Source organism: Hypomesus nipponensis, chromosome 17 (assembly GCF_054491055.1).
Source record: "Hypomesus nipponensis isolate SF chromosome 17, ASM5449105v1, whole genome shotgun sequence".
Classification (NCBI taxonomy): Eukaryota; Metazoa; Chordata; class Actinopteri; order Osmeriformes; family Osmeridae; genus Hypomesus; species Hypomesus nipponensis.
Genome location: NC_140377.1, coordinates 13,006,425 through 13,025,430, shown reverse-complemented (window position 1 = coordinate 13,025,430; position 19,006 = coordinate 13,006,425). Strand labels below are relative to the sequence as shown.

Sequence of the window (19,006 nt, the reverse complement as noted above, 5' to 3'; positions counted from 1 at the left end):
CGAACAGGAGCTTTATACGGTGTTGGACAGATGATCAACAGTTATGTAATCAACTACGTCACCAAAGAGCACTTGGGTTCAATTTGTTTTCAACAAACAACATAATACGTTGCTCTGATTGGTTGTAGGTCTATCCAATTTAGCGAAGAGGTATTTTTTTCCGGGTTTGGTTGAAACAAGCCCCATACTCACACCCCAACGGAGCGGTTTCAGACTCATATTCTGAGTAGAATTATGAGTATGACAATGTCAGGCTGGTAATAGCTCAAAAAGTCCTTGACCCAATTTTTAAAAAATTGGCCCAATGATACAACAGGTAACTCACTACTCCCAGACGGCTAATGGCCCATGTGCGCCCATAAGTGGCGCTATAAGCCACGCCTTAAGTCTATGTGATTTCCCCCATTACTCCAAAATGCCTGAAAATTGGTAGACATGCCTTATTTCTCATGGGGAACAAAAAAGCCTCAACGACCCATAAGGTCCGCCATGATAGATTTTGCTGTACGGTCCAAATTTGGAACAACCTTCAAAACCCTTCTCTTTATGAACCATAGATCCAATCAACTTCAAATTTGTTACAGATGTGTAGAATACATGTCTTTATATAGGGTGACATGGGATAAGAAATATGATACAAAATGGCTGAAAGGGGTGTATTTATGTAAATGTCCACATTGCCTCAATATCTTTGTGTCAATAAATCTAATGTAATTTTGACAATTTTTCAAACCTAATAGGGTTCAAGACAACATCACTCTGAAGAACCATAAACAATTTCACCTTGGTATGTCAATACATGATTGAATTCAATTGAATTGCTCCACAGCGCGCGCTCCAAATTCTCACAGGCTACTCCTGCTCCTTGACACTGGGGTGACCACCTGTCCTGCTTTGCGTTCTGTTGCACATTTTCACCCCTTGTCCCGCACGTTGCATATTGAAAATGTTGTTTGATACAGCGCAAAGCGGGACAGGTGGTCACCCTACTTGACACTCACGCAAGCTGTGTGCTGACCAAGCCCCCACCCTTGGTATTTAGCTCCTGTTTCATTAAGCTTCCAATCGCAGCTCGCCGTTACGAATATAAATTCTTTTTTCGGCGCGGCCATTGTTGTTTCCAACTGGAATCGCCCAATAGCCGTGTTGGAGGCAGCAACGTTTGGTAAGTCCTATTTTTACACATTTTAAGATAGAATCAATGATTGGGTTTGTGAAAGAACACTACTCTTGAATTATGGTGAAGGTTTGAGCACTTTGTGACATTAAGATCATGAGTTTGAAGTGACAGAAAACAAAACTCGAAAAGTAGCTAGCTTTTTACCTCTACTGTAGGGAATCATTGTAGCATCTCGGCAAATTCATCAAAAAGGTAGAGAATGGCAGCTTTCAGGAGAACAAGCAATTTCCCACAGACCTGTCAGATCCGAATTTTGATTTGGGCCCTGAAAGTCTTTGTACTAAGCCTATGCGCCAGGGAGACCGCATAGGCTTAGGCGGCAGCCATGTTTGGGTCGCGTCATGTTCATAAGTTCACCATTTTACAGTTCAGTGAGAGGGCAGCTTTGGGAATTGTGCTTTGAGCCAGATGCTCCAATTATTTTTGTGCTTTGTGGAAAACTTGCAAGTGGAGTGAGACTCCGTCCCGGGGTACATTGTTTTGACTTAGCCTCAGAGACAGACTCGGCTCGCTCACTGCCAGTGTGTAAACAATATTGTATTTCACTTAATTCTACTCCTAAAACGTCAGGGAGGGCTGCTTTTTGTAGATGCTGAAGATAGCCTTGTTTTGAAATATCACAAACTGGCTATTTCATTAATCATTTGCCTAAGAAAGCAACCTACGGTAGCCAGGCTAGTTTCACTAGGTCAGCCTATTTAAAAGGTCTCTGACAGTCAGAATCAATGTTTACACGCAAAGGTCGAGCTGGTCTTTTGTCAGATGTGTATATATTGACCAGTTTAGGGCTAAATACTCTTGCTAGAGCCTGTGTTTTGAGTGACTTTGCATGGGTTTCCAACACATTTGGATTCAAGTTCAAGACTCAAAACTGAAGTCTGTATCAAGTGTAGATGGAAAAAGCTTCATTTTTCACCATTGACATGGACCCTTTCTTCACTTTGACAGGACATGCAGAGGCCTGTCCAACAGAGTGCAACAGACCATGCTGAGAGCAACAAGAGAGGATGCTGAGTGTAACAGAGGATGCAACAGAGGATATGGAGCAACACAGACCTCTTGCTGGACTACCCCTCTCTACCTGGACAGTTTCTCTTAAGCCCTGCCCCCAAGACAGCTTCATCCGGCTGGCCTGCCTGCCCTGCCTTGACATCTCAAAAGATCACTGAATAAGTTTAAACTTTAGCCAAATCGTATCCACAGAACAAATAGCTTACTTTTCTATACAGTAACTGACCACAATGGTTCTTAACACTGAGAATAGCTCAAGACAGTGCACTGCAAGGAGCAAGGTCAAAGGTTAAAATCCAGCTGCAGTCTTTTGGCCTGTCATCATTTTAATTATCTGTTTAGTTAAACAGGATGACATAATTCTGACATACCATGTGCAATTTCACCTTGAAATGTCAACTGTTTCTTAACCTGTGTCCCAAAGCTGACCAAAGCTAATACTCAAATCACACAGCCGAACCACAGCTTGATAATCAGCGTCAGCGACCCTTGGGAACCCAGTATCCAGTGCGGTATGTCAAATAGGCAAAGACTTGTGGAAAATAGTGCTGTTACAACAGCCGTGCGAGAGATTTCAGTTGTTGTGTTTGTTCAGTTAGATGTTTGTAATGTTATTGTTTTTCAGTTAATATAATCTTGTTGGTCACCCTGAGTGTGCATGTTGTGTATTTTAATGGGACCAAAGAGTCAGCTGCTGTACTGCCATAGGCTGTTCTCGCAAGGAGCTGAACATGAGCTCTGCCATAGCCCAGTTGCCCACATGACTATTGTTAATTGTGCATTGACTTGTACTGCTTATTGGTTGTGTGTGGTAAAACCATGAACCTGATTCATGTTTATTTCCATGAAAAAAGTCAACTGTTAGTCAATACCATCTTGCGATATATGCATGCATTCATGAAAATTCTGCAAACATAAAACTGACTATGTCTTTGCACCAAACAAGTCACATTGTTCAGTCATGATGAGTCTGATGAGTTAAAGAAAGGAACATAGCCAGATGGAACTAGACTGACGTAGATTATTGACAGATGTGAACCTTTGGTATTTACATTTTTAGTATTTACATTGTTAGTATTTACAATGTATTTACATTTGCTCTACACAGACCTTTCTATAAACACTACTCATAAACCTGTCTTTCATCTAGTGCTGTCAGTTAAACGCGTTAAGGTAGTTTTTTTCACATGTTGTTGCTACAAATACTGAAAACTACAACACTACACCAGATCTAGCAAGCCAGAAACAAAACAACAGGCACGCCGCACACACTTGTTTGGGCTTTTGAGCCGGTTAAAGAGAAGTAGGCTAACGTTACGTTTTGAGTGGATGGCGAGCGTGAGACGCCAAAATGGATGCCAATAAGATTTCAAATGGAAAGTTTACTTTAAAAAAGTTGCCAAATGGTTCCATTGGCAAGACCAAAGTGGTCTGTGTGTTTTGTCGTTGTGAACTGAGCTATCATCGCAGCACGTACAGTCTGAAATATCTTGATGCTGTGTGCTTGATGGCCAAGCACACAGCTGATGCAAATTCTCTGCCCCCTCATCAAAGCTAGTCAATTGCAATGTTGTTTAAAAATATTTAAAAAACATTTGCACCAAGCAATCCAATGTTTTCCATGTTGATAAGAGCATTAAAATTAGAAAAAAAAAACTATGGGAAAAAAATAAATCAAGGGACATTTAGAATAGATAAAAATGTGCGATGAAATTGCGAGTTAAAGATGACATTAATGCGATTAAATATTTTAGTGGTTTGACAGCACTACTTTCAGCTCTACACAGACACACACATCTGTTTGCTCCCATAGTTCCCATTACATCTTAGACATACATTCCATACACGCAGGACTTTATCCCAATTAAGCTTGCTCTTGAATACATAACACAACCACAGAAATCCCATGATTAATTATAGAATGTAATTTGCATTGTTTTATGTTTCATGAATCTGTGTAACAATTAGGGTTGGGTGTTTGTTGTTCTTAGATACCTCTACCAGATCAATACTTTTAAAACAGTACCGGTGCCTAAATGGTGGCTGAACTGATACCCCCCCCCCCCCAAAAAAAGACCCACAAAACAACAGTGGATCACATTCAAAAAGTGTTTGTAAATAATATTAAAAGGTTGCAGTATACTTAAATTAATTAATTAATGAAATACAAAACAACAAAAAACATCAACCAATCACTGTTATCTGCAATGTTCTTAGACTTTCCGTGTTGGTGTTCTGACACCACATGAATGCAGTATAATTTAACTATGTGTGGGAATGTTTCTTCCATCCGTTTGAGCACCAGAGGGCAAATATTTCAAATCGACAGTTCAGGCATGTAAGTGGTACTGAAATAAGGCACCAACATTTTTGTTCTGATTCGGTCCAGTACATACCGGTCATATAGGTATCGGTGCCATTTTGGCACTAGGTTTTAGTACCCAACCATAGTAACAATTCCTATAGCCAACATTAGTCAAAGTAGAAGGGTTCCATCCTGTTCTGGTTCCATGGTATGGACAGAGAGAGCCGTCAGTAGTTCTGGAGGGAGCTTTACCTGGTGTGGCAAGCCTCAGGTTCTGCTGGAGGGAGAGGGCCAGCTGCCGACTGAGCAGAGACGATGCCATGGCTCGGAGCGAAAAAGCGAGGTAGAGACGAGGGCAGAGTGATAGAAGGGAGTCCTTGACACCTGCCTTCCCGTCACCTAAAGAGAGACTGTGAGAGAAAGGAGAGCAGGAGAGGAAAAAGAGAGTGTGAAGGGAGGAAAAAGGGGAGGGAGAGGGCAGTCTATCAATGATCAGTAGACAGGATTAGTGAGACAGACAGATAAAGAATGCACAGTGCAAAAGTCATGCACAGTGCAAAAGGAAAACTCAGTCCAACGTGAGTCCAAAGCATTACACAACCTGTACTTCAGTCGGTTGGTCGCACTAAACACCCATAAGCATACAAATCTGCGTCCTCAGTATCTCAGCCAGTAAATCAGCCACTCTTATCCAGGTTTAGTTTAGGCTTACTGATTGTCGCATTGGAAGTGGAACCATTAAAACATCTGACCACAGCAGACGCAATCAGAGAAAGCATCCATCCTGCCACTCTACGAGTCTGACAGCCTGCTCTGGCTTGCAGCATTGTATGTGTGTAGGTGTTTTGAGGCTGTGATCTCATGTGAATAAATATATATTTGCATGTCTGTGTTTGTGTATTTGGTCATCTGTGTGTGTATTGGGGTAGGGTTGGGTATCAAGAATCGGTTAATTTTTGAACTAGTTCCGAATTTCCAAGAACAGTGGATTCGACAAGACATGCGTTTCTTCTGCATTGTCGCTGCTACTCCCCTGGTGAAGCCATTCACATGGCTGACTGGTTGACATTACATCTTAAATATAAAAATACAAAAGGTTTCAAGCCTATTGCCTGTCAATTAAAAGATCGCCCAACAAAATGAAATTACAAATGGCAGAATGGGGCACAAAAAAGGCAAAATTGCTTAAACTATTTTGTGAGATCTCCGAGAAATGTTGTGGTGAAATATACCTGTCAATTGTTCGCTCGAAGTATCTTAATTTATTATGATAGGCGTAATGTTTTCTGTTTATCAAGGCTAGCATTTACACGTGGTTGTCTTATAGTCATAGCCTACGCTTGACAATTGCACATGATTTTCTCTCGCATTTTACACAGCCAAATTGACCAAAAAATACTAAAGCGATTCCCCAAAGACCCGTCTGCTCAGAATTTAGATTTGGGTCGTGAAAGTCTTTGTAATAAGCCTATGCGCCAGGGAGACCGCATAGGCTAACATTGCGTTCACACTGCAGCTACGCGAATCGCTTGCCATCGCTCGCCTTCCCACAGTTCAACACGCTCGGGGGCGTTTCAAACATCTTCATGTAGAATGTAGTTCTCTAAAGTCACTGTTGTAGTTGTAATGGCCAAGTATGCAGACTTAGGTTTACGTACTCGCAACATCCATCAAAATACAACTTGTATACAAAATACAAAACTTTTTAATAGACATACACGTTGACATGTGTAAAAAACGTATTATATTACTCAAACTCTCTGCTAATCTGTCGATACGATAGGGAGTTCCAGCCGGGCTAGTTACCACAGAACGAAGTAATGACTAGACTGAATTTGAAAGCACAAGCCCCAACAACTTCGGCAACCTTGCGCCATGCATGTTTTTTTTTAAAGGAGACATGACATGAAAACTTCATTTTATGAGGTTATTTAACGTTAATATGAGTTCCCCTGGCCTGCCTTTGGTCCCCCGGTGGCTAGAATTTTTGATAAGAGTAAACCAAGCCCTGTGTGTTCTTCTCCACCTTTGACAAAATGAAGGCTCAATTGCTCTGTTTGAAAATCTCCTCCTAGTGACGTAGATAGGAGGAAGGTTAGCTCCCCTCTCTCTGCTTTGGCCGCCCAGATCATCTGGCCCGCCCATGAGAAACTGAGCTACCACTGTGCAAGGGCAATATTGTTTTTTCCTGGAGAGACATCATGGCGAGCAAACAAACGAAGCATAACAGTTGCTCAGAGCTTGGATGTACAAATGCAAGCACAAATCTTTTTTTTGTTCCTTCATCCGAGCCTCTGCACAACCAGTATCTTAAATTGTACTTTTGCTGGAAATGCGCCGACGCAACTTCCCAAAGTTTTGTATGTCTGCGCCAAACATTTCAGCCACTACTGTTTCCTCAACTTGAGCCAACGAAAGCTGGCCTTGCTGAAATTAAATTCTGGATCATTACTAAATCTCCTTGGCCAAGCTACAAACCTTGGACAAGTAAGTTAACTCACGCTATTTCATTTTGTTGCTTTACCGTATATGGTTACCAAGCTTGCTACCCTTAGAATGTGGCTGTAACATTAGCTCTGCAGCTAACAGCTGAGTTACTGTTGCTAATGTAAAGATGAATGGCATCAAGTGTGTGTGTGTGAATACAAACGCTGTAACGCCAGTGTTGTACACTTCTTTGTTATTTGGATAACCGTTATGCTGTTGGTGTTATGGCGTGCGCGATATCCGCCTTTCTCCACATTGAAATGACTGAGTGTGCACCTCTGCAAACCAGGGTGATTAGATGAGAATGGCTAAATTCTAGGCATCTTACAGCAACGGGGGCTACGAGCCATTGTTATACATCCGGTGTAAACATTAGCGCATGTTGCCTCTCCTCCTCATTAGCATTTAAAGCTACAGACACAGAAACAGCACGTTTTGAGGAAAGCTCATTGAGGGACTGCTCGTAGTGGCTGTAACTATGCACCAAGGCTGAATTTCGGGAAGTATACTTCAAATACAGTATTAGGGGACCACTAAGGCCTATATACAAGCATCCAAAAACAGCATTTCATGTCTCCTTTAAATTAACATCTCTGTATGAATACAGCTATGTATCGTACAGGACTGGGTACAGTAAGCAGCCACACAAACCATTAGTTTCTCCTCCACCTTGAAACCTAGAAAGCTAGAAGTGTACTATGGTTGCTACGTTACGAGAAACAAGAAAACCCTCTGATTGGCCATCGCTAGCAAAAATCGCTCCTCATTTGCATAAAGTTGAGAAAATCTCAACTGTCGCGTCGCTACCCACAATGCACCACGCAAGCGATTTGCCTGGCTCCATAGCAAATGAATGGAAAACATGTTGTCTCTCCCATTGTGTTGCTGCAGTGTGAACGCACCGTTAGGCGGCAGCCTAGTTTTGGTCGCGTCATGTTCATAAGTTCACCATTTCACAGTTCGGTCGACACCAAAAATGCCAAGGAGGGCAGCCTTTAGGAGATGTGTGAATTTTGCTTCTAGCCAGATGCTCCAATTATTTTTGTGATTTATGGAAAACTTGCAAGTGGAGTGAGACTGCGTCCCGGGGGTACATTGTTTTGACTTGGCCTCAGAGACAGACTTGGCTCGCTCACTGGCAGTGTGTAAACAATATTGTAGTTCACTCAATTTGACTCCTAAAACATCACGGAGGGCTGTTTTTTATAGACAAGAGCCTGCTGAAGATAGCCAGTATATACAATTTTTCAAAACAAGCCTATTTCATTCGTCATTTTCCTGAGAAAGCAACCTACGTTAGCCAGGCTAGTTTCACTCGGTCAGCCTATTTAAAGGTCTATGACAGTCAGAATCACTGTTTACAGGCAAAGATAGAGTTGGTCTTCGGTCAGATGTGTATATTGACCAGTTTAGAGCTAAATACTCTTGTCAGAGCCTGGAATTGAGCCAAATGTTTTGAGTGAAGTTGCATGGCCGGGTCTCCATCAGGTCAACACATTTGGATTCAAGTTCAAGTAATGCCACTGCATTTCACAGTCACAACTGTAGTTTATGTCAAGTGTAGATGTAAAAAGCTTCATTTTTCACAACTGACATGGATCTTTTCTTCACTTTTACAGGTCTGGAGGGTCATGCAGAGGCCCGCTCAACAGAGTTTAACAGAGGATGCTGAGAGAAAAACAGATCCCTTGCTGGACTAACCCCTCTAGCTGGACAGCTTCTCTTTAGCCCTGACCCCTGGACAGCTTCATCCAGCTGGCCTGCCCTGACTGCCCCTGCCTGCCAGCCCTCCAGAGACAGACAGTCACCCCACAGACACACTAGCTCTGCAGACTGCTTTTTTGAGGACATTGATGAAAAAGGACAAACCAGCATTTTTTACTTTGATGAAAGTCTAAATGTTTAATCCTTTCCATGTCCCAGCATGCCAAGCTGCTGACTTAAGTGTCTTAAGTAATGAAACCAGTTCAAGTTATAGACTTTTGACCTGAATCCAATGATTAGTCATCTGAATAAAAAACACTCAAGAGAAGTACTGCTTCTTGGATGATTTGTGCTCTACATCAGTTCATCTCACACATTTGCCTTTGTTTCCATGGGATTCATGGAATTGCTAGTTTCTGCTCCACCATTGTGTAATAAAAAATATAATTTAGCACAGCAATTACATTTTTGTGTTATCCTTTTGCATTACACACATTTAGTCAATGTTCTTAAACTCAACCGATTGTTGTCATTTTACCATACTGTTAATATTGAACAGACATCAGTGTTTGGGAAGATTACTGTATATTTCCACTTTTGATTTGTATTTCCATCGTAAATGTTGTCTTTAATTTCAATTGGAAGTGGTATTAAAAGGTCTTAAAAGTATTACATTTAACTTGTTTACACCTGTAGACACCCTGGAAGCCCACACCCCCCACTCCAGAGACAGTTGGTGACAGAAAGGTGCAGACATTAAGTTAAACATAGTTATGCCTTAAGAGTAAAAAATATGCCTTAAGAGTAAAAAATAGAGACTAAATGTGTAAATGGATGTTGAAACTCAGTTTTCTGTGTTGGTGCATGTCAGTTTAGGCAAAGGTTGTCTTTTAAACCTCTTGGTTTAAAAATAATTCAGATTTGATTGGACTCAAACAACTATAACACAGTACATATAGTATACAAAGCTGCATCCAGTTTTGGCGAAATTGTTAGCTTGGATGTTATCTTGACATATATATACATGAGGTCTTGATGATGATGCGCACGCAGCTTAAAGGCAGAAAGACACGTTCCATTCCAGGAGACTCCAAGACCTTAGCGCGTCACTAGCATCTTGTCGGAGCACAGCTAGATCATCAGCCCTCTTGGGTACCCAGCATGCAGTGCGGCATATCAAAAAAATGCCAAGACTTCTGGAAAATAGTTTGGTTACAACAGCTATGCAAGAAATTTCACTTGTTGTGTTCGTTCAGTTACAGTGAGTGTTGACTTAAGCGGAGCGGAGCGGCGCAGAGCGTCGGCTTCCAATTCATTTTCAATGAAACCGGGCGTTGACGCTCGCGTTGCGCTCCCACAATGCCCTACACGAGCGTCAATGCCCGGTTTCCTTGAAAATGAATTGGAAGCCTCCGCTCCGCACCCCTCCGCTCCGCTGTAGTGGACACGCACAGTTAGATGTTTGTAATATTGTTGTTTGTTGGTTAAAATAATCTTGTTGGTCACCCTGAGAGTGCATGTTGTGTGGTTTAATCGGATGTGAGAGTCGGCCATTGTACCTTAATACTTGCAAGGAGTTGATCATGGGTTGTGCCATAGACCTATTGCCTATGAGGCTATTCTTGATTGTAAATTGACTATGGTTCTGGAAAGTGGTCTTCAAGCCATCTTTGAGAAATTCTGGAAACAGTGTTGCGATAAATGTGTTTTGATCGTGGGAGGCAATTTTTGTTTGACAACTACACCTCATGCGTCCGCTATAGCACTGGAGCACTACTGTAAAATACGGAGTACCACAGGGTTCAGTTCTAGGCCCTCTGTTATTTTCACTCTATATGTTGCCTTTAGGAAACATAATTAGAAGCTCTGGGGTAAATTTTCACTGTTATGCAGATGATACTCAGCTATACATGTCCATAAAGCCTGGAGAATTTCCACATGCTATGGAAAAATGTGTTTCCGGGTTGAGAAATTGGATGACAGCAAATTTCCTTCTTCTTAATTCGGATAAAACCGAGGTTCAAATTTTCGGCCCTAAAAAATACAGAAATAATTTATCCAATCTGACCTTTAACTTAGATGGTGTCAAAGTATCTCAAAGCCAGTTGGTAAAAAATTTAGGAGTCACATTGGACCCAGACCTTTTGTTTGAGTACCATATTAAACAAATCACCAGAACTGCATTTTTCCATCTACGTAATATTGCCAAAATACGAAAATTCCTCTCAAAGGATGATGCTGAAAAACTAATACATGCTTTTGTTACGTCCCGATTGGACTACTGCAATGTGTTGTTCTCTGGCCTCCCAATTACCTACTTGAAAAATTTACAGCGGGTACAAAATGCTGCTGCTAGACTATTGACAAAAACAAGAAAGTTTGATCATATAACCTCTACTCTTATCTCTTTACACTGGCTCCCTATCCAAGCCAGAGCTGATTTCAAAGTTTTACTACTAACTTACAAATCTCTACATGGATTGGCACCACTGTACCTCTCCGGTCTCCTTAAACCCTATTGCCCCGCAAGAACTCTAAGATCTCAAGATGCCGGCTATCTGGTTATACCCAAAATTAAGAAAAAAACTGCTGGAGGTAGGGCGTTCTCATATAGAGCACCTCTTCTCTGGAACAAATTACCTGTCTCAATTAGGGAGGCTGATACTGTTTCGACATTTAAAACAAGATTAAAAACGTTCTTGTTTAGTCAATCCTATGATTGTTAAATGTGTGTACTTTCTATGTAAACCTGGGGTGTGCGTTTGCCTATGTGTGTATCACATGTAACTTTTAAATTGTAATTTTAGCTTATGTTCACACTGCCCATTTAAATGTTACAAATAAAGTAAACCTGTTATTGTATATTGTTACTGTAATAGTTCCGTTGCTGTATATTTTTATTATAGTTTACTAGTTGGAGACAACGGGGGGCTGGTTGTTTTCATCCTTATTCGTATAAATATAACCTATTTTAGAGTTGTTTCCCCTGGAACAGATTTCATGTTCCAACCAAGGGGGGCTGTCGCTGTCTTGGTGTGTGGGGCTGCATCAAATACCCTCTTAGTTTTGTTAAATTGCTGCACTAGTCCACACTTGACCGGTGGGGATCTCATTCTATTACGACTGAAACTGTTAGCTGCTCCTGGCATTCTCCAATCCCTGTTCTCCTCTCTGTCCCCCCGACACATCCCCTGTGGGGCGGGGGGTCTGAGCTGTCAGGACCTGCCTGGGAGTCGGTCTACCAACGCTGGACCAGGTCGTCAACCGGAAACCAGCCTCCATGACGGCCAACAGCGAGTTTCCAGGTCCCATCCAACGTCTATAAAGCCGAACAATGGATTTTTGGTGTTTCAAAACCCATTGACACTGTATGACTATGTTTAGCTTGTGTTCTGCTCCTCTCTCTTACCAACCGTCTCTGGAGTAGGGGATCCCTCTCTGAATTGCTCCTCCCAAGGTTTCTTCCATTTTGTCTCCCGTTGGGAGTTTTTCTGGGAGTTTTTCCTTGTCTTCCTTGAGGGTTTAGGTTGGTTGAGGGGCAGTTCTATGGGCGTATGTGAAGCCCTCTGTGACATGCTTGCGTGTAAAAAGGGCTATACAAATAAATTTGATTTGATTTATAGCATTTCTGCTTTGGCGTGACTTGCGCTGGGAGGGAGGTAAATGGCAAGGATTGGGATAGTGTGCAGGTAGGTGTGTTTTTATATAGGGTGAAATGGAATGAGAAATGTAATACAAAATGTCTGAAAGGGGTGTATTTATGTAAATATCCACATTGCCTCAATATCTTTGTGTCAATAAATCAAATTTCATTTTGACTGATGGTTTTCAAACCTTATTGGCTTTGAGATGACATCATTCTGAAGTATTACCATGTGCAATTTCATGCAATTTGACGTTGAAATGTAGACAGTTTCTTAACCTTTGTCCCAAAGCTGACCAAAGGTAATAGTCTGCCCTTTCTATTCATAACATCTCAACAGTTGGTGTGTAGCAGAGAGGATAGAGAGACTGACTTGTAACCTTATGCTCATGAGTTCAAATCCCCATTCAGCCTATTGTTGTTGGCCAAACATTAAGTCGTTTTGCTTCTACATTGTACATTTTTATAATATTTTGCCATTTTGCGGAGGAACCCGCGTCGCTGCTTACTGCTTACAGCTATATTTAGGGTTCTTCGGTAGGAGGGAACCTATTGTTATTGTTAATATTCTTATTATTAGGGTTCCTTCGGTAGGAGGGAACGTATTTTTATTATTATTCTTCTTATTAGGGTTTCTCCGGTAGGAGGGAACTATTGTTATTGTTGGTATTCTTATTATTAGGTTCCTCCAGTAAGAGGGAACCTAGTGTTATTGTTGGTATTCTTATTAGGTTCCTCCGGTAGGAGGGAACCTAGTGTTATTGTTGGTATTCTTATTAGGTTCCTCCGGTAGGAGGGTACCTATTGTTATTGTTGGTATTCTTATTATTATTTTTCTTCTCCTTGGGCCCCAATATCTCAAAAAGTCCCTGGTCAAAATGTTTCTAATTTGGCACATTGATACTACATCCAAGTGGGTACCCCCACACTAAATATGGACCACATCGGACCATAGGGGGCGCCACAGGCCACGCCCAAAAGTCAGATTTTCAAAGTGATTTCCACCCCATTGCTCCAATTCTTCTGAAACTTGGTGTGCATGCCTCATTTTTCATGAGGAACAAAAAAGCCTCAAGGACCCATAAGGTCCGCCATGATGGATTTTCCTGTACTGTGATAATTTGGGAAAACCTTCAAAATTCCTCCTCTTGAACCAAAGGTGAAATTGACTTGAAATTTGGTACAGATATGTATCATTGACGTATTTAAAAACGTTACTTAAGGCAATTGGATCAAGTACAAAATGGCTGAAATGGGTGTATTTATTTAAATGTCCACATTGCCTCAATATGTTTGTGTCACTAAATCAAATGTATTTTTGAAGGATGGTTCAAACCTAATAAGCTTTAAGGTGACATGCCTCTGAAGTACCATGCAAAGTTTCACCTTGATATGTCAAAATATGACTTAATTACAGCTGTTTGAACTTGGACCAAATCTGACAATGCTCGCCATTGGAGAAACAGCTTTTTTTAATTATCCAGTTATTGAACTTTGTGTATTCCATGCCTGGGAATGGTTCAATTGGCTGAGATGTTGTGCTGGTAATCAAGGTTCAATACCAGTCAGAGGCATAGTTTTTAATTTTTTATTCTGACCAAATGGTTTATAGTCTCCCGATAAAGCCTCCGGTTGTAAAACATAGCAATGCGTGTTTATTTGAGCCCATCACAACACATGTGTTTAGCGAGACTGTGTAAACCACTGCAACACAAGCCAGGTTCACCCCAGTAGCTAGCTACACATGGTAGTGTTAGATTCACAACTGAGTTAGCTCTAATGAAGTATATTGATTATTGAGGTGGACCCCTTGCCTATTTCAGTGACCTAAGCTAGGACACACGGCCACTGATGCTAGGCATGATTTGAAATACTCTTCCATGACTTATGTTGAGTTATGGCACCCCAAACAACCTAATCTAAGCACTATGAGTAATATATTCTTTACAGCAGCAACCAGGTCTAGCCTGACGTTGTCATACTCATAATTCTAGTCAGAATATGAGTCTGAAAACTCTCCGTTGGGCTGTGACTATGGGGCCTCATTCAACCGAACTCGTAAAACAAATGCCTCTTCGCTCAATTGGATAGACCTACAACCAATCAGAGCAACGTAATATGTTGTTTGTTGAAAACGAATTCAACCCAAGGGCTCTTTTGTGACGTTGTTGATTACGTTACTGTTGATCATCTGTCCATCATCGTATAAAGCCCGCCCTGGCAATTTCATTGGTCCGTCCAGATCCTGGTTTTATGTAGTTGTTCCCAATACGAGCCCCTCAAGACCCAACTTCCCGACCAAATTCTTTTGTGGTCGTGGAGAAGTTGGGCTGGCAGCCAGGCTAAACCAGGTCATCCCCATGTCTTGTTTTTATAGGAAATTTACATATCTTGATTGTGGACAAATTTTTGTTCCCCAATCTCAATGAACAGCCAAATACAGCAAAAACAGCATTGACATTGTTTAACAATTGCTACAGTCATTTTCTCACTTGTTGTACTTGCAGAATGAAATCAAAACAACCACTAGCGAGTCAGAAATTGGAAGCTTTCAAGGGCCAAACTTAACAAATGAAAATTCTAGAATGTTCATTAAATAAGGTATATAGGGATTTTATACAAATTTCTTGCTTGTAAAAGTGCTACACATTGCCGGTAATATTTAGCCTACAATATTGGTATATCACAGTAGCCTATAGCAGCGGTCCCCAACCTTTTTTGCGCCACGGACCGGTTTAATGTTGCAATATTTTCACGGACCGGCCTTTAAGGCGTGGCGCATAAATACATTAAATAAAATGATACGACCGGCATACAAACGGTGGCATTTTCTAAATACAATAATAAACGTGAATCCACTGTGTACTCTTATGCAACTTTATTAGCAGCGGCCTCGTAACATCGTGCCAACAACATAACATGAATCCTCTCTGCCCTTATTATGTCCATGTCTCTGCCCCAAACACTCTCTGGTCGCTATGGTAACATTTAAACATGCCTTCAAAATAAGACGCAACACAAAAACAAATATTTAAAGTGCTTTTTTTTTAATAAAACTGAAATAATGTAATTATTTATTCTTTCTCTGCGGACCGGTACCAAATGGCCCACGGACCGGTACCGGTCCGCGGCCCGGGGGTTGGGGACCGCTGGCCTATAGGGCCTAGGCTTCACGGGCTGTAGCTATCTAGCTAATAGGCTATGCATTGTGAATTTGGTCTTTATGGTGCAATTGAGTCATGACGTTGTGTTTAAAGAGGACATAGTCTAGGAATTAAGAAAATAATTATTTAATTATTCAAAAGTCTTTCCACATTGATTGAATTTGGGAAAACATTCAAAATTCCTCTTCTCTTGAACCAAAGGTCTAATTGACTTGAAATTTGGTACATATATGTATCATTGACATATTTAAAAATGTTACTTAAGGCAATTGAATCAAGTACAAAATGGCTGAAAAGGGTGTATTAATGTCCACATTTACTCAATATGTTTGTGTCACTAAATCAAATGTCATTTTTGAATGATGGTTTTTCAAACCTAATAGGCTTTAAGGTGACATTACTCTGACGTACCGTACACAATTTCACCTTGGTATGTCAAAATATGATTGAATTAGAGCTGTTTCGACTTTCGCTTACGACAGGAGAAACAGCGTACTTTTTTTATACAGTAACTGAACGTAAAAATATTCAACACTTATTAGCTTGCTGGGCTGGGACGGCGACCTGCAAAGTATGAGATCATAGGATAGAATCCAGCCACAGTCATTTAGCCCATCTTAAATTTGAATCTGTTTAGTTAAACAGGATGACATCGTTCTGAAGTACCATGCGCAATTTCACCTTGATATGCAGAATGATATGTCCTACAAAGTGCAAGGTCACAGGTTCGAAACTAGGCACAGTCTGTTGGCCTGTCATATTTTTTTTTGATTACTTGTTTAGTTAAACAAGCAGACATCATTCTGAAATACCACCGCAATTTCATGCAATTTCACCTTGAAATGTCAAAAGATCATTGAATTACAGCTGTTTAAACTTTCGCCGAATTGACCAATCCATGCTACAGGAAAAACGGCTTTCTTTTTTATACAGAAACTGACCGTGATTACTCAGTTCTGCGGGTGGCTAAATAGGTTGAGATGTTGTCCTGCAAAGTGCAAGGTCACAGGTTCGAATCTAGGCACAGTCTTTTTGGTCTGTCAATTTTGATTACTTGTTTAGTTAAACAGGCAGACATCATTCTGAAATACAATGTGCAATTTCATGCAATTTCACTTTGAAACGTCAACCGTTTCTTAACCTTTGTCCCAAGCTGACAAGATTGGGCTAGATAATCAGTGTCAGCCACTTGGGAACCCAGCGTCAGCCACTTGGGTACCCAGCATGCAGTGCGGCATGTCCAAAAACGCAAAGACTTGTGGAAAATAGTTTGGTTACAACAGCCTTGCAAGGAATTTCAGTTGTTGTGTTTGTTCAGGTAGATGTTTGTAATGTTATTGTTTGTTAGTTAATATAATCTTGTTGGTCACCCTGATTGTGCATGTTGTGTATTTAAATGGGACCAGAGAGTCGGCTGTGGTACTCCCACAATTTATTCTCGCAAGCACCTGAACATGAGCTCTGCCCAGCCCAGCTGACCACATGACTACTGTTAATTGTGCATTGCCTGAGATTCTGGAAAGAGATCAACTCAAGAAGACTTTAAATATCTTATAAAAGGCTAATACGCCCTTTCTGTTCGTAACATTTTAGCAGTTTGTGTATAGCAGAGAGGATAGAGACTGACTTGTGACCTTATACTCATGAGTTTCTAATCCCCGTTCAGCCTATTGTTGTTGGCCAAACATGAAGTAGTTTTCTCTATTGTTGTCCAAGTCTTGATCTTCTACAGTGTACATGTTTATAATATTTTGCCATTTTGCGGAGGAACCCGCATCGCTGCTTGCAGCTATATTTATTTTTCTTCTCCTTGCGCCCCAATATCTCAAAAAGTCCCCTGTCGTAAATTTTCTAATTTGGCACATTGATACTACATGCAAGTGGGTACCCCCACACCAAATATGGACCACATTGGACCATAGGGGGCACCACAGGCCACGCCCAAAAGTCCAATTTTCTAAGTGATGGTATTTCCACCCCATTGCGCCAATTCTTCTGAAACTTGGTGTGCATGCCTCATTTTTCATGAGGAAAAAAAAATCCTCCTCAAGGACCTATAAGGTCCGCCATGATGGATTTTCCTGTAGTGATCATTTTGAAAAACATTCAAAATCCCTCTTTTCTTGAACCAAATGTCTAATTGACTTGAAATTTTGTACAGATATGTATCATTAACGTATTTAAAAATGTTACTTAAGGCAATTGAAACAAGTACAAAATGGTTGAAAGGGGTGTATTCATGTAAATGTCCACATTGCCTCAATATGTTTGTGTCACTAAATCAAATGTATTTTTGAAGGATGGTTCAAACCTAATAAGCTTTAAGGTGACATGCCTCTGAAGTACAAAGCAAAGTTTCACCTTGATATGTGAAAAAATGACTGAATTACAGCTGTTTGAACTTGGACCAAATCTGACAACGCTCGCCATTGGAGAAACAGCTTTTTTTTATTATTCAGTTATTGAACTTTGTGTATTCCATGCCTAGGAATGGCTCAATTGGCTGAGATGCTGTGCTGGTAAGCAAAGGGTTGTAGGTTCAAAACCAGTCAGAGGCATTGTTTTTTATTTATTATTCTGACAAAACAGTTTCTAGTCTTCCAATAAATCCTCCGGTTGTAAAACATACCAATGCGTGTTTATTTGAGCCCATCACAACACTCCAATCATCTGTTTAGCGAGACTGTGTAAACCACTGCAAAACAAGCCAGGTTCACCACAGTAGCAAGCTACTTGAAGTCTACGCATGGTAAATATAACGCTAATGGTTATCTCTAATGAAGTTATTTGATTGTTCAAGTGGATCCCTTGTCTGTTGCACAAATTCATTTCAGTAACCTAAGCCAGGACACATCCCCACTGATGCTAGACAAGATTTGAAATTCCCTTCCATGACAAGTTATGGCACTCCAAACAACCTTTTAAAAAAGTAAGTTATTCTTTACAGCAGCAACCCAGTCATCCCGTTGTCCCATTTTCATAGGAAATGTACAAGCAGTTTCAACTTTGGCTGAATCTAACAACGCTTACCACAGGAGAAACAGCTTACTTTTTAATACCGTTACTGAATATGACACTATTCAACACTGACAATAGCTCAATGGGCTGGGATGGTGACCTGTAGGTTGGAATCCAACCATTATATGTTGGCCTGTCATCATTTTGATTATCTGTTTAGTTAAACAGGATGACATCATTCTGAAATACCATGCACAATATCATGCAATTTCACCTTGAAATGTCAACCATATCTTAACCTTTGTCCCAAAGCTGACCAAAGCTAATACTATGCCCTTTTTATTCATACAATCTCAACAGTTGTTGTGTAAGAGAGGATAGACAGACTTACTTGTAACCTTATGCTCATGAGTTCAAATCCCCATTCAGCCTGTTCTTGGCCAAACAAGTAGTTTTGCTCTTTTGTTGTCCAACTCTCGATATTCTACAGTGTACATTTGTATAATATTTTGCGGAGGAACCCGCATCGCTGCTTGCAGCTATATTTATTATTA

At 40.8% G+C, this 19,006-nt stretch overlaps 1 protein-coding gene across 2 annotated transcripts in view; it reads right to left on the bottom strand.

Annotated features, from left to right (window-relative positions):
* abat (4-aminobutyrate aminotransferase) overlaps positions 1–19,006 on the bottom strand; it is a 123,044-nt gene that overhangs the window by 60,950 nt on the left and 43,088 nt on the right. Inside the window, exons 1-2 of one of the 2 annotated variants that reach the window (XM_084677564.1) lie at positions 18,844–18,859; positions 4,749–4,906 (exon numbers count right to left, since the gene is read on the bottom strand). In XM_084677564.1, coding sequence (XP_084533690.1) covers positions 4,749–4,818 — 70 coding nt within the window. In that variant the 5' untranslated portion in view covers positions 4,819–4,906; positions 18,844–18,859. Of the gene's footprint in view, positions 1–4,748; positions 4,907–18,843; positions 18,860–19,006 lie in introns of those variants that run through there. The other variant, XM_084677563.1, reaches the window with a different exon arrangement.